The sequence below is a fragment of the Macaca fascicularis genome, chromosome 8 (assembly GCF_037993035.2).
Source record: "Macaca fascicularis isolate 582-1 chromosome 8, T2T-MFA8v1.1".
Taxonomy (NCBI): domain Eukaryota; kingdom Metazoa; phylum Chordata; class Mammalia; order Primates; family Cercopithecidae; genus Macaca; species Macaca fascicularis.
The window spans coordinates 152,416,945-152,432,518 of NC_088382.1; the positions used below are offsets into that span (position 1 = coordinate 152,416,945).

Below are 15,574 nucleotides of genomic sequence, written 5' to 3' on the forward strand. Positions count from 1 at the left end.
CCGGTCCTCCAGGCCGGTCTCTGAACTCTGTGCTGCGGGACCCCGGGGTCCAGGCGGCGCGGCCGCGCTCGCAGTGGAGGTTCCTGGCAGAGTGCACAGGGTCGCTGCGTGCTCGCGGAGAGAGCTCTGGGAGGGGCCTTCGCGGCGCGGGTTCCGGGGCTCGGGCGCGCGCCCTCTGCTGGCTGTGCGGGGTCAGCGCCGGGGGGCCCCCGCAGGTACCTTCCCAGGGATGGGGGCACCCGCTGAGCCTTCCCCACTGCGCTCCGAAAGAGCCTGGAGGCCTCACCCCATTGCGCCTCTGGGGACGCCGCCAGAGATGCGGCGACTTCTTGCTTGGTCCACCTGGTGAGGTCAAGGCCCTGGCCCCTTGGCTCCAATCCAGGCCCTGGTGAGGCCCTTGGAGGTCCGGCCATGACCCAGGGGACGTGCCCTAACGGGCAGCCACACCGCAGGCCCGGTGCTGGCTAGCGGGGAGGCCCCGGGGAGCCTTTCAAGGGGGCCTCTCTGGCAGCTTTCTCTGGTCGGGGCTGCTCCCCAGGGAGAGCATTTAATTCCTGGTATTTCTGGGAGGGTGTAGAGGTAGGGGTAGGTTCTGACATCTGGGCCCTTCATAGAGAGAGGTGAGCTCTCACAGGGGTCCTGCGACCCCCGCCACTGCCCTGGTTACTCCCGCATGCGCCTCGGATATGCCCAACTGGTCAGACTACTGCCTGCTGCATACTGCTCCCACCCCAGCAGCCGCAGGTGCCCGCACGACCCCACGGGCATGGCCCAGCTGACGTGTGAGGCCTTAGAACCCAAGACCTAGCTGGGCAGTGCTTAGAAGGTGTGCAGCCCAGGGGACACCAGGGGACTGGGGCCTGATGAGGGGCAATGTCTGGGGGTGGCTCAGGCCCACAGCAGCCCGTGCTCCCCGCTGGCTCTGCCCACCTCCTGACGGTGGCGACAGTGGCACAGAGCACTGTGACTGTGATGGGACAGCCAGGGCCAGGCAGAGGGGGAAGCAAGCCTGAAAGTCAGGTCTCCTGGGTCCTGAGGACCCTGGGCTCCTCCTCCTCTAATCTCCTCAGCCGTCCCAAGGGGACAGCGGGCAGTTGTCAGAGGAGGTGACTGAAACCGTGGAGCTGTGTGGTACCAGCAGGCCCAGGTGCACACGCCCAGGAAGACCCCCTGGGCCTCGCAGGCAGAGCCAGATGCATCCACCCTGGGAGGAAAGTGGATTCCAACTCTGAGCTTCCTTTCCACTCCAGGGTGGGAGTGACGCCTCCAGTGTCTGCGGGGGAGATTTTAGCGGGAGGAGATGTTCCCTGGGCTAGGAAACAGGCCTTGGTCTGAGATGCCAGGCTAGTTTGCATCAGGAAAGGGGCCCAGGAGGCATTTCTCCCCCTAAGTCTCTCTTTTCCTGTCTGTGAAATGGGTCACAGAGGCTCTGGGTGATAGGGAGGAGCAGGTGCCTAGAATGTGCTGTCACTCAGCCTGGCTCTCCTGAAGGCCAGCTCTGCGGGGTGTCAGTGCCCAGGAAGGACAAAAGTCATCTCCACTCTTGGCTTATTTATGTTTTATAAGTGTGGGGTATGGAAGGCAGAGGGTGCCCCTGGTGTGGTTCTCTCCCCTCAGACGCCATGAGTGAGCTGTGCCCCGGCAGCAGGAGGCAGGGGGAGGTGACCGCAGGTGGAGCCGGCCCCGTCAGAGAGGAGGTGCCTGAGGAGCACCTTCCACCCTGCCGCCCTCGGTTCAGAGTTCCGAGTTGCAGAGGTCTCGGAAGCAGCAGTAGATCAGGTGGGCGGCCCCGATGCTGTCGGGGTCGGTGGCCATACAGGAGCGGGAGCAGGAGCGGGTCACCACGGGGCTCTGGTTGAAGGGGAACTCTGCAGGGTGGGCCGGTGTCAGAACCCACACTCCTCTGCAGCGCCTGCCTGCTGCTGCACTGCTCCCAACCGCCGTCCGCTGACCTCGCCCTCCCTGGGATCCCCGTTCCCAATAGCCCACATCTGTGAAGCCGCCCGGGGCCCAGCCCTCCTCCGACTGTGACCTGTTCATGAATTATTAGGACTTGTCGGACCTCTGAAGTGCCTGCCCTGAGGTGGGAGCCCGAGCCCAGAGGCTGTGGCAACACCACCCAGTGGGTCTGTGTCAGAGCTGGTGTTTGAGCCCCCAGGGGACCCCGACCATTAAGCCCCACCCACCTCCAGCGCCTGGTGCCCCAGGACTGGATCTCTGAGGGGGCTGTGCCACCCTCGTGGAAGGTACCCCAGCCAAGGTGTGGCAGCCTGTTCTGCCCATCCCACCTGCTGCCTTTTGGGCTGAGAGGAGCACCAGCAAAGGAGGGAGGCACTTGGGGGAGGTGGCCCTGACTCCAGTGCAGCCGGCACTGCCGTGGGGCCTGTACTCACCTGCCTCCACCGTCACCAGTGTGGTCATGCAGGCTGTGTCCTCCGGCTTGCAGTAGGTAATGGTCTTGCAGGCAGCACTGACCATGGGCTGCTCGCAGGTGTAGCACTTGAGGGCCTCACCTAGGTGAGGGATGGGGGCAGAACCTCATCACCTGGCCTCGGGGGCCTCATCCTGGAACCAGGAGGCAGGGGCTGAAGGAGTCTCGCTGACATCTTTCAAGGCCCTGGGGAGCCCTTCAAAGGGGCCTCTCTGGCAGCTTTCTCTAACTGAGCTGAGCCACAGACTTGAATGCTGCATCCCTCCACCAAGCCTCCATCTTCCTTCCTGCAGAATGGAGCCATGACCCCTGTCCCAGGGTGAAGCTGGGCTCTGGGATCCAGGAGGGTCACTGAGAATGAGGAGTGTGAGCCTCATGGGGGCCTAAGGAGGCTCTCGGCTCCAAAGCACCCCTAACAGCCCCATCCCCCTAGGAGGTGGGCAGATAAACTCAGAGGCAGGGTCCCCACCAGCCTTTGGCCTACTCACCGCAGCCCATGCTCCAGGCTGCCACGAGCAGCAGCTGCACAGCCCAGCGAGAGTCCATTGCTCCGTGGTCAGGAGCAACGAGAGGCAGCCAGCCTCACATCAAGGATTTATACCCAGCCCCTTGGGCACCGGCTTCTGGGCGGTGGCAGAACTGGCCGTGTGAGTCAGGAAGGCGGTACAGGGCCCAGTGGGGAGGCAGCTGGCAGGAACATGGCAGGCAGGCAGGGAGCTGGATCTGGGAGCTCTGAGGACGATGACCCTGCCCTCTGCTTGCACACCTCCAGCACTGGGGAACTCACTCTTCCCCAGCCATGTCCAGTGGTCCTGGGACAGCTCTGACAGAGAAGGCCTTTCCCACTGAGCTCAGACTGCCCCTCGGATGAGCCCCCATGTCCTGGCTGTGCCTCTGGGGTTCACATAGGCCACCCAGCCCCAACCTGGGGGACCCTTAAGACCCGGGTCAGTGTGGCCTCTGCCCTTGTTGCTCTAGCCCTGCCTGACACCCCCTCCCTGCAGCCGGGCCTGCAGCCCTCTCCACAGACCTCTACCTGGTCTGGGTACACCTGATACACACCTGCAAAGTAGAGGCCAGAGGTAGGAAGCAGGTGTCAGGTGACGGTAGCGTGGGGCAGCTAGACTGCTCTCAGGCTGACAGGGTTGGGCCCAGGAGTGGCCGCTCATCACTGCCAGCCCCTTCCCACTAATGACCTTTAGACCAAGCCTAAGTTTCTTGGTTTTAGGTTCCTGACAATAGGATTCTGCTCATCCTCCAGCCTCCTGGCCTGACTGTGTTGTCTGCTCTTTACTGCATGCCGCCTACCACACCCTGTTCCATATCCATGCCTGCCTATGCCATGCCGCTCAGTGACCACATTGCCTGGTCTCCCATCTGATGTCCCACATCTTCCCCATGCTGTGAGGCCCACTAAGGTGCTCCTCTCCACAGTCCTTCTAGGTATACCAGCCTCTCTGGTTTCTCTGTCCTGTGATGTCCTAATGGGTGGTTGCATAGATGGATGAGTTGATGGATGGATGGATGGGGGATGGATGAATGGGGGATGAATAGGGGATGGATAGGGGATGGATGGGTGAATGAATGGGGGATGGATGGGTTGATGAATGGGTGGATGGGTGGATGGATGAGTGTGTGGATGTGTGGGGGATGAATATGGGATGGATGGGTGGATGGTGGGAGATGGATGGGAAATGGGTGGAGGATGTATAGGTGGATGGGTCGGGAATTAATAGAGGATGGATGGGGGATGGATGGATGGACGGGTGGGTGGGTGGATGGATGGGTGGATGGGGAATGGGTGGAGGATGGATGGGTGGATGCGTGGGGGATAGATGGGGAATGGGTGGAGAACATATGGGTGGATGGGTGGGGGATGGATGGATGGATGGATGGGAGATGGATGGGAAATGGGTGGAGGATGGATGGGTGGGGGATGGACAGGAAATGGGTGGAGGACGTATGTTTGGATGGGTGGGGATGGATGGGTGGATAGATGGGGGATGGATGGGAAATGGGTGGAGGCTGGATGGGTGGATGGGTGGGGGATGGATGGATAGATGGATGGATGGGTAGATGGATGAGTAGGGGATGAATATGGAATGGATAGGAGATGGATGGGTGGATGGATGGGGGATGGATGGGAAATGGGTGGAGGATGTATGGGTGGATGGGTGGGGGATGAGTGGAGGATGAGTGGGGGATGGATAGATGGATGGATGGGTGGATGGATGGATGGAGGAGTGGGTGGATGGATGGATGGATAGATGGCTGGATGGGTAGATGGATGAGTGGGGGAGAATATGGGATGGATGGGGGATGGATGGGTGGATGTGTGGGAGATGGATGGGGAATGGGTGGAAGATGGATGGGTGGATGTGTGGGGGATGAGGGGAGGATGAGTGGATGGATGGGGGATGAGAGGAGAATGAGTGGATGGATGGGGGATGGATGGGTGGATGGGCAGAGGATGGGTGGAGGAGGGGTGGGTGGATGCATGGATGGATGTTGGATAGATGTTTGGATAGGTGGATTTCAGAAGGATGGATGGAGGATGGGTGGATGGGTGGGTGGAGGATAGAGGAATGAATGGGGGAAAGATGAGTGGATGGATTACTGAATGAATGACATTTGAGATAGTTGATGGGTGAAAAAATGAATGATGGGAGAATTCAGGGATGGAGGGATGGGTGGCTATAAGCGTGGTGGCAGACAAATGTGTAGTGAGTGAGTGGGCCCTTCTGAGGCAGAATTCGATGCCGGAAGGAGCTCTGGACTGGCACCAGGAGTCCTGGGTTCTGGTCTTGGCCTACTGCTCTCTCCATCTGTGGCCTTGATGTGGTCCCTTTTTCCCTCCAGTCTTTGGTTTTCTGTTAGTAGTTGTGAAAGCTGAAGTGACCTGGCCTTGTGGGCTGAGGTGAGTTGTGTGAGGCTATGGGATGGTTGCAAGAAAGCCAAGGGAGGGCGTAGTTACTGCAAATCAAACAAAGGGGCTGACATGGGTTGGTGCACAGATGGCAGCCAAGAGCAGCCTCTCCCCAGGGCTTGGTCCACAGATACACCCAGATGTTTCGAGAGGAGTCAGAGACTGTCCAGTTCTGGAACCTGAGCTCCACCCAGCCTTCCGTGTGGCTTATGTCTACTCACAAGACACTCTCACCCCACTTTCTTTCATCTATACACTGGTCAGGGGAACATCTGCCAGAGGGTGGTTGTGAAAACTAGCAAGTATCTGGCAAAGGATGGGTCTCCATCACGCTTTTGCCTCAGCTCTGTGTTGATTACAGTGCAGGTGTACTTGGGGTAGAGGTGGGCAGATGCTGAGGACAGGGGTACTGCTCTCAGCTGCTGCTTGCATTGGCTTTGAAAGGGAGGGAAGTCCTCAGAGGGTGCTCTGGGTGGGAGTATCAGCCAGCAGAGGGGCACAGGCAGCCTTTCTGCTGTGTGGGAAGAGTGGGCACTAACTTGGCCCATCCCTGAGGCCAGCACCCTATTGGCAGGTGGAAAAGCAGCACTGTGTCAGACACGACTCAAGCAGGGAGAATTTATGCCCTAGTTAGGTGACTGCCCTCTCCTCCTCCTGCCTCTCCATGAATCCACACCTTTTCCCGACATGCGGAACCGGGAGACCAGGTTTTTTGAGGGCAGCTCCATTTCCCAAACCCCGGAGTTCTCATCCATGGTAGGCCTGCAGCACTGAGCCAGTTCACACCAAGCCCCAGCTATCTGCCATGTCAGCCCAGTCTCTTTCCCAGGGGCCTGACCCTTTCTCCTTGGCTACACTCTTCACCCTCCTCTCAGAGAGACCAGCTAAAATTCAAACTGGCCATGACACTGCTCTTCCCAGAAACGCTCCCTGGCTCTCCACTGCCTTCAGCATGCAGTCAAAAAGCCCCACCACCACCGTTGGTGTTTGATGCTTGCCCTGTCTGGGCTGGCCTGAGGGACTACTGGACTGTCATCTCCTCAAGTAGAACATGTTTCCATTCCTCTAAGAATCCTTCTCCCACAGCCTGGGTCTGACCATGCTGACCGTTGAGCAGTATTTGCTGGAGGATGGATGGATGGATGGATGGATGGATGGATGGATGGATGGATGGATGGATGGATAGATGGGGGAATGGGTGGAGGATGGATGGATGGATGGATGGGTGGATGGATGGATGGATGTGTGGGTGGATGGATAGATGGGGGATGGATGGAAAATGGATGGATGGGTAGATGGAAGGGGGATAGATGGATGAATAGGTAGGTGCCTTGGTGGATGGATGGAGGATGGCTGAATGAATGGGTGGGTGGATGGGTGGATGGATGGGTGGGTGGATGGATGGGTGGGTGGATGGTTGGGAGAGAGAAGAGGGATAGATGCAGGGGTGGGTGGATGGGTAGATGAAAGGGGGGATGGATGGATGAGTGAATAAATGGAGACTGGACAGAAGATGGATGGATGGGTGGATGGATGGGTGGATGGATGAGTGGATGGATGAGTGGATGGATGGATGGATAGATGAATGGATGTATGGATAGATAAACGGATAGGGGATGGGTGGATGGATGAAGAGAGTGATGGATGGGTGGGTGGGCATATGGGTAGAAGGATGGATGGGTGAATAATGTATGGCTAAAAGGGGAGATGGATGGTTGAGTGGGTGGGTGGAGGATGGATGGATGGATGGATGGGTGGGTGGATGTGTGGATGGATGGAATGAATGGGTGGATGAGTAGTTAAAGACAGGCTTAATGTTGTTTCTTCCAAGGTGACCCAGGATGGGTATTTGTGGGCATTCAGGATGACCTCTCCCCAGGGTACAAATGCTTTGTAACCTCTCTAACAGAACTCAGCACAGCTTTGGACACCCCTGGGAATGGGAATCTTACTCCTTCTCAGGGCAGAACCTGCCCCACTGGGACAGACCTGTTTCAGGCCTTCTTCCATGGGATCTCGGACTTGCCAGTCTGATACCCCCAGCCTTGGTTCTGACCCTGTGTCCAGGCTGCAGAGCCAGTCACATCTCACAGGTGAGTCTGGTAGCTAGTCAAGTACCTTGGAGGGTTGAGTTTTTTTTTTTTTTTTTTGAGACGGAGTCTGGCTCTGTCGCCCAGGCTGGAGTGCAGTGGCGCAATCTTGGCTCACTGCAAGCTCTGCCTCCCGGGTTCACGCATTCTCCTGCCTCAGCCTCCTGAGTAGCTGGGACTACAGGCGCCCGCCACCACTTTGTATTTTTAGTAGAGACGGGGTTTCACCACGTTAGCCAGGATGGTCTCGATCTCCTGACCTCGTGATCCGCCCACCTTGGCCTCCAAAGTGCTGGGATTACAGGCATGAGACACCGCACCTGGCCAGGATTGGGGTTTTTTGCATAGACAGGCACTGAGTGAGCTCTCAGCTTTGGCTGCTGATTTAACAATGGTTAGAATAGAAAGGGGGAGGCAAGGAGCTGGAGGTGGCTGCAGTAGCTACCCAGGGACACTGACTGGTGGCTTAGATGGCATGATGACAGCGGGCACAGGGCTGAGGCTGAGGAAGATGTCCTGGCAGTGCGGTGGGGGGATTGCTAATGCCGAGATATGGGAGGTGATGACTGAGGTCCTGAGGGTGCTTTGTCCTCTTGAAGGTTAGTGCTGGGGGCCGGGCGCGGTGGCTCAAGCCTGTAATCCCAGCACTTTGGGAGGCCGAGACGGGCGGATCACAAGGTCAGGAGATCGAGACCATCCTGGCTAACACGGCGAAACCCCGTCTCTACTAAAAACACAAAAAATTAGCCGGGCGAGGTGGCGGCTCCTGTGGTCCCAGCTACTCGGGAGGCTGAGGCAGGAGAATGGCGTGAACCCGGGAGGTAGAGCTTGCGGTGAGCAGAGATCGTGCCACTGCACTCCAGCCTGGGCGACAGAGCAAGACTCTGTCTCAAAAAAAAAAAAAAAAAAAGAAGGTTAGTGCTGGGTTCCAGCTTTGTCCTGGCTCTCTTGTCTGCATTTGAGATCCAGACATCCCTGCCCGGGGTGGGCTGAGACCTGCTCCCTGAGGAAGTGAGGCAGGGGTTCGTCCTGTTCTGGAAGGTCACAGCAGGTGGCCTTGGGAAGGTCAGGAGTAGGAGAGAAAAAAGGACGGCTGGCAAGGTGGTCTCATCATTCCTCTGATTTCAGGGCCAGATGTGATGGGGCCGGGGCAGAGGGTGCTGGAACTGGCAGGTCCTAGAGAGGAGCAGAGCCCACCCCATCAGCCCGCCAGGGGTGGGAGTGGCCTGCGCCACCAGACACTGGGTTCAACTCCTCCCCTCCCCTGCCTGCTCCTGGCTCCTCTTCTAACCAAAATCTGGAACCACTGGCTCTTCCTTTTCCCATCAAACCATGCCCTGCCCTGCTCATTCCTACAGGCTGTGAAACTGCCCAGGGCACTGCACTGGTGGGGCCCTGGGTCCCTGCCCTGGCACTCACTATAAGCCCCTCCTACCCCACTGGCAAGCTGAGGAGTAAGCCTGGTTGAAGGACTTGGGTCATGGGGAATCTCAGGGACAGGCACCCAAAAGGTGGCATCGTGGACGGTGAGGTTAAGGTCAAAGATAGGGCTCTGAGGCTTGGAATGGGCCTCACTCACAGCCTGTGCTTGGGCCTTAACTGAGCCTCTTCCCCTATCATTGACTGAAGCCTTTTCCTGATCACACAATCACACACTGAGCCTGGATCCTGGTTAGAGATCGAATCCCGATCCTTGGCCCTTGACTGAGTCATACTCTGTGGCTGAGCTACAGGCTCACACACGGAGCCAGGACATCAATCATAGATCAAGGCTTGGCACTGGTTACAGATTGAGCCTTGATCACCGGCCAAAGACTAAGCCCCCATCCTGATTCCAGGCTGAGTCCTGATCTCTGATCACAGATAGGCCTTGTTCCCAGTCTCTGTAGGGTGTGTGTGTGTGTGTGTGTGTGTGTTTGTGTGTGTGTAAATAGAGTCTCAGACTAGGCTTTGAGGCCACTTTGTGAGAGTCTTGAGAAAAGCCAGCTGAGAGCTGTGACATGTTTGATGGCTGAGAGCGTGTCTCCCTCTTGACAAAATCAGAGCTCAGGGTCACAGCCTGGATGCGGCATCCAAGACAGCACTAGAATGTTCCTAGCCTCCCAGGCCCCTTCCTCTCCAGGAGGCTGCCCTCATTCTACCCCCAAGGCATCTCTGACCGATGGTCACTGTGTTCCAGGTGGTGGGACTCACTGGGCTGTGGGGGCCTGGCCCCTGGGAGCAGGCCCTGGACCATAGCGCCCACTGTGAACTACAGGTCTAGTCCCAGGAGGGTGACACCCAGGGGCCCAGAAAGAGCTCCTGAAGCAGGGAGGGTGAGGTGGGTAGGCTCAGTGGGGGTCTGCAGGGTCCAGGGGGAGGGGCAGGTTCCAGGGTGAACATTCTTCTCTTCTGTCCAGGCTGGGGCCCGTCTCCTGCCACCACCTCCCTTGCGCAGCCCTTGGGAGGGGCCAGTGCTGGGTAGTAGGACCACTGGGTCCTGTCCTTCCTCATGTCCTTGAGTTCCTTGTGTGTTTCTAGGACCATGTGCATGTGTGTGCATGCATGTCCCTGCCTGTGATCATGGGGAGTCTCAGCCTGGAGGCCTCTGGGGCAGAGGACTCCCTGGTGAGTTGCCTGGAGGACTGGGGCACTGTCCTAGGGCCAAGGTGAAATGAAGGCCCCTTCTGCACCAGAACTTGTGCTGCCCTGGGCATCTGGCCCCCTGGGCACCCGACCCCTGGGAGTAGAGCTAAGTGAGGGCAGGGATATGAAGTGGACATGTGGGGTGAGCCCGGAGAGGCAGGCAGTGGACTCAGTGGGATCTGGCCCATGGCCTCCTCCTCAAAGCAGCCTCCACCATCAGCCTTGGGGCAAGGCCCTGCTTAGGCTGGGGAGGTGGGTAGTGGGGTGCTCCAGGGGACAACCCCAGATCCTGGTCACTGCCTTGACCTTCCTGTCACCTGACAATGCCTTGCCCTCCTCAAGGCCTGCCAGATCTCTCCGTCATTCAAGGCCTGGCCCTGATGCCCCCTCCTCCAGGAGCCGGCCCTGACTTTACCCTGGTAGATGTGGTGCTCCCTTGCCCATGGGTCTCAGCTCCTGCCCCACCCTGGTCAGGCCCCCACATCCCCTGAGAGCAGAGATCTGCATGGTTTGTGTGGGGGTCCCAGGCCCAGTGGCTGTTCTCACGATGGGATAGAGCTTAACATCACAGGAAGGCAGGAAGAGAGACAGACAAACAGGAACGGGGACATAGACAGGGTTAGAGATGCAGCTCGGGGCCCCTTTCTCTGCCCTAGAAGGCAGGTCTGTGCCCAGAAAGGAGACTCAGGAGTCCTGGTGCAGGGGGCACTTCTTCAAAGCATTCGGGGCTGGGCCGCACAGGGCCTGCTGGCGCAGCGCCATGGGGGTTGGGGGGGACTCTAGAGTCGGAGGTTCAGGAGTGGGAGAAGCGTGAGGGCCCCAGCCAGGCAGTGAGGGCTGTTCAGAGCAGGTGCCCCATCTACATTGCACAGCTCAGTGTTGCAGCAGGACACGGGCCGGGTCTGGCCAATGCCATCCACATCCGAGGGCTCACACTTGCTGGCGCAGGACTTGGTCACTGTGGAGTCCCCCTGGAAGGGGTACACTGTGGGGTGCGGGAAGAGTCAGCCATCAGGGCTGGTTACTGCCTCCAAGCCCTGGTCCCTGCCGGCACCACCTCATGCAGGCCTCACTCTGGGGTCACCACCCGGGTTTCCATCCCTCCTGGCCCAGTGCCCTCCTCTTCTTCTTTCCTCCCACTGGTGTTGTCCGGGTGTCTACCATGTGCCAGGCACACACCTGGCATTCTGCACCCTACCTGATGGGGCAGTTCCCACCCTGAGGTGACTGTGAAACCAAAGTCTGTAAGTGTGCCCACCTTCCCCAGTCCCCCCAAAACGAGGTCGCAGATGTGTTCCCCACTGAAGGACAGGAGGGAGAGAGGAAGAAAGGGGAGGGCAGAGGGAGGCCTAGCTCAGGCAGAAAGCCATTTTTGGAGATGGGTGAGGTGGTGGCTGTGCACTGGGGCCAAGCTGGCTGGGGGTGACTGGGCTGGAGGTGGCTCTGACCGGGCACCCAGCTCTGCCCGCCTTCCGTGCCCACTGACCTATCTCCCGGGAGTAGAGTGTTGTCTTGCACATGGTTTCATTCATGGTACAGGTGGCGATGGTGTTGCAGTCGGACACTCCTGTGGGCTCCAGACAGACGTAGCAGTGCAGGGCCGGCGCTGGGGAGAAGGGACAAGGGCTGTCAGGCAGGCTTCACCCCTCCCAAGCCTAGAGACAGTCTGTCCTGGAAGCCCAGGTCTGAAGGGGACAGTGACACTGGCCAGGGTCAAGGTGCCCACCGGCCAAAACTCAGGAACAATACCAGGAGCCTGGGGTTGGGGACAGGCTGGGCTCCGCCTCGGGACCCTGCATCCCAGAGTCAGAGTCAGCTGCTGGGGGCGGGGATCCAGCCGGCAAGGCCTGGGCGGGGCCAAGCCAAGTCCCTTTGGAAACGTTTGGGAGACTCAGGGGGACTGAAGCCCTGGCATCTTCATAGCAAGAGGCACCTCAAGCAGGAAGCCTCAGGTGGGGGCGTGGCTGGGAGCAGGTTACCCTCTCAGTTTCCCCATCAGGGAAGTGCTGCTGTTGGGGTTAAGGGATCCGGCCAGGAGGCCCATGGAATGCAGGGTGGACCAGGCTACGTCCAGGCTGCGTCTGGGTGCCCACTCGTCTCCCACAGGGACTCACAGGCCGGCAGGGGGACAGAGAGGCTTCAATTTCCTCCTGCTCTAGTGACCCCAGCCCCAACGGCAGCAGCCCAGGTGGGTCTGGCTGGCCCCCATGCTGGCTGGGGCAGCCAGCTGCACAGCTAGGCCTGACTCCTCCGTCCCCACTTTGGGAACCCAGCAGGGCCTCTGCCCCCTCTGGTGCACCTGTTTCTGGGAAATGGGCAGAGCCATCTGCCAGGGGTCTCTGGGCCCAGCTGCTTCTGGTTGAGTCCAGGACATTGCCCCGATGGTTGTTTCAGGCCCCATGTGAGGGAGTCACCCCACCCCGTGTGTCTGGTTTCCCCACTCGTCTCCATCCCTACTGCCACCCCAGCCTCAAAGCCTCCCTGGGGTCCCCTTCCTTCCCCTGCTCAAGGCCCTTCGGGTGCCCATAACCCCCCATAAAGTGCGACACCCAGGCTGGTGCCCAGGGATGTGGCTGGCTGCCCCCTGCCTACCTCAAAGGCCACCCTCTGCTCACCCTCATTAGGCTCCTGCCCCCCTCACCGCCCGCCCCTCTCTCCATCTCCACCCTCCTCTCCTTATGGCGAGGGGTGGGCCACACCCCGGCCCCGCTCCTCTGGCTTCTCCTGCCTCTGAGGCCCCTTCCTGGGGTGCCCTCCCCAGGAACAGTGTGCGAATGTCAGTGGGTGGCATCTCCCTCTGCCGCAGCTCCCCGTGGGTCCCACGCCTCACCGAGCTCTCCGCAGGCAGCCAGCACCAGCGCCAGGAGCGCCAGCCGCATCCCCCTCATGGTCCGGCCCACTCCTCCGTGCTCTCACCCTAGTGGGAGTGCTCCTGCCCGGCGGGGTACAGCGGACACCAAGTGAGGTGGCCGACAGACCGGTCTGCTGAGCGGATTAGTGGGATCAAGTTTCCCGAGGGTGGAGGTGTGAAGACCCCGCCCCAGGCCCGCCTCCAGGGGCTCCCTATCCTTCCAGGCTGCTCCTCCCACTCCCAGCCTGGCCCTCTAGGCCCACCCCACCCACCTGGGACCCTCCCTGTCTCTTCCTCATTCCTCCAGTAACGGGCGGGTCCCCTCCCGGCCCCTTCCTGACCCCTCCAGCTCCCCACCTCTGCTGCCGTGTCCTGGGGCTGCCCCCCCTTCCCTTTGTGGGGACCCTCCTTGACTCCTACACACCCTATGACTCGACTCTTCTCTCCACTCCCCTCCATCCAGGACAGCCCCCACTGACTCACCCCAGGCAGCCCAGGGACCCCCCTACACGGCCTGGAAGGGGACAGGGAAGGGTGGTGGGCCACTCTCTGCTGCTGGCTCCTCAGGGATCCTTCCTGCTTCAGGTCATCTGTGTTCCAGGGCAGATCCGTGTGCTGGATCTTCCCAGATTCCGGGCTGGAATCTTCCCAGGAGGACCTTGGTCCCACCTCCCAGCTCCTTTGGGTGGTCAGGCTGGGTACTGGGGGCCTGGGACTGAACTGCCACCCGGACAGTCAGCTACACGGTTTGCTCAGAGGCTTAAGGAGACAAACGCCAAAAACTACTGGGTCAGCAGAGAAGGTCCTGGATGGAGAGTGGGGTGGGGAGGAGCTGGGGTCCCTTGGGGGCGCTAATCCCATGCCCCCAGCCACCTGCCAGCTGGACACCTTCATCTCTAACCTTCCGATAAGGCTGCCCTCAGGCAGGGCTTACCGCCTGCTTGCAGGTAAGGAAACTGAGGGAAAGTTCCTTGCCCCGGGCCCAGACAGGGGACAGTGACTTTGGGTTGGGATGACTCAGGCCATCTCCAGCTCAGCTCCCCGCTCCCCCTACGGACATCCCCCCAGAGTGCCTGCACCAGCCTCCCCAGGTTGTGTCTGGTCTGTGATCCTGCCACCTCCTGCTCCCAGTCCTGCTGCTGCCAGTGTGTAGCGTGTGGGGGTGGGGGGACGGATGCATGACAAGCAGCCTGCGTCTTCCTGGGCCCTGGCCATCAAGGCCATGATGTCAGCTATGCTGAGACTCACACTGGAGCTCTTCAGCCCGAGCGCCTAAATCCCACCCCCTCCTGGTCTTCGTTCCTGCTGTTCCCACTGCCAGGAATGCCCTTCCCTCTCCTGCCCCATTGGTTGAAATTCTGTCTTTGGTAGACTGCACTCACCTGCCCGCACCCCCTCCTTGCCATGGCCCTTTTGGGGTCCCTGGGTTTTCCTGCTGGATCAGCTCTGTTTGGGATCTGGTCTTCGCCCCAGCGACTGAGAGAGCCTGTGTCTCCCTGAGCACTAGGTGGGGGCAGAGTGTGCAGGGGTAGTGAGCGGGGCACCCAGGATTCCCTAGCACCCCACTTGTGTCAGAGACTTAGCCTAGTGGATCTCACTTTTCCTCACTGCAGCTCCAGAAGTGCACAGTGCTAATGCATTTATTTTGCATAAGGGAACTATGGCTCTGAGAAGTAATTGACTTAGGCAAGGCCGCCCAGCCAGGGCTGGGTGAAGGCCGAACAGCAGCAAGCCTGTCTGGTTTTGCATGGTGCCACTCAGCCACGCTGCAATTGGCCGTTGATGCTGGGTGCAGCTAACTGGATTAGACACCCCACCCTACACACCCTGGGTTCCTCTTGAGGCCTGACCCAATTCCTCTGACATGGCATGGCCCAGCTCCTTCCTGTCCTCAAACCCAGGGGCCCCACCTGTGCCTTCTACCCAGAACACACGCCTGGCCCCCAGGCATCCAGCTCCTCCTGGAATTTCTGCCTGACCCCCAGTGGAGAGATCCAGGCTAAGCCTTTCTGCAAAGTTGCAGCTGCCTGATTGGGGTGTGGAAAAATGTGGCCTGGCCAGGGTCTGGGCTGGCTTTCTTTGGGAGGACTGTGTTTCGAGAAGACCACACCCTTCCCTCCTCAGTTCCACTAGGAACTTCTGGGTCAGGGCTCAGTGTGTGACCAGAATCCGGGATAAGTGTATTATTAAGATCAGGGCTCAGCATATTACAAATGTCAGAGCTCAGCACATGACCAGGATCAGAGTCAATGTGTGATCAGGAGGAAGGCTCACCTTGTGACTAAGATCAGGGCTCAGTAGCGATCAGGAGCAGGGCTCAGCATGTAACAAATGTCAGAGCTCAGCTTGTGGCTAGGATCAGGGCTCAGTGTGTGATCAGGAGCAGGGCTTGGCATGTAACAAATGTCAGGGCTCAACTTGTGAGGATCAGGGCTCAGTGTGTGATCAGGAGCAGGGCTCAGCATGTAACAAATGTCAGAGCTCAGCTTGTATTCAGGATCAGGGCTCAATGTGTGATCAGGAACAGGGCTCAGCACATAACAAATGCCAGGGCTGAGCTTGTAATCAGGATCAGGAGCAGGGCTCAGCATGTAACAAATGTCAGAGCTCAGCTTGTGACTAAGATCAAGGCTCAGTGTGTGATCAGGAGC

The 15,574-nt window shown here is 59.2% G+C and overlaps 1 protein-coding gene across 3 annotated transcripts; it reads right to left on the reverse strand.

Moving 5' to 3' along the window:
- Window positions 1-1,538: 1,538 nt before the first annotated feature.
- On the reverse strand, window positions 1,539-13,068 carry LOC123566754 (secreted Ly-6/uPAR-related protein 1). Of its 3 annotated transcripts, XM_065519713.1 has the most exons (4): window positions 12,903-13,068; window positions 11,559-11,678; window positions 2,394-2,513; window positions 1,539-1,868 (listed from the first exon to the last, which is right to left on the reverse strand). In XM_065519713.1, exons 1-4 carry the CDS (start codon window positions 12,958-12,960, stop codon window positions 1,735-1,737), a joined length of 432 nt encoding a protein of 143 aa, XP_065375785.1. In that variant the 5' UTR covers window positions 12,961-13,068; the 3' UTR covers window positions 1,539-1,734. The 3 variants fall into 3 exon arrangements, with proteins under 3 accessions (XP_065375785.1, XP_005564245.2, XP_005564246.1); XM_005564188.4 differs by lacking the exons at window positions 11,559-11,678; window positions 12,903-13,068 and adding an exon at window positions 2,920-2,998; XM_005564189.3 differs by lacking the exons at window positions 1,539-1,868; window positions 2,394-2,513 and adding an exon at window positions 10,692-11,057.
- Between the last annotated feature and the right edge of the window lie 2,506 nt (window positions 13,069-15,574).

What these genes read in the sequence shown, in the direction of transcription:
- LOC123566754 (XM_065519713.1), bottom strand. Translation starts at nt 12,960, where the DNA reads ATGAGGGGGATGCGGCTGGCGCTCCTGGCGCTGGTGCTGGCTGCCTGC. An exon ending in GGCTGCCTGCGGAGAGCTCG is followed by an intron (nt 11,679 to 12,902) that starts GTGAGGCGTGGG and finishes CCTTCTCCCCAG; the next exon opens with CGCCGGCCCTGCACTGCTAC. An exon ending in ACTCTACTCCCGGGAGATAG is followed by an intron (nt 2,514 to 11,558) that starts GTCAGTGGGCAC and finishes TCCCTCACCTAG; the next exon opens with GTGAGGCCCTCAAGTGCTAC.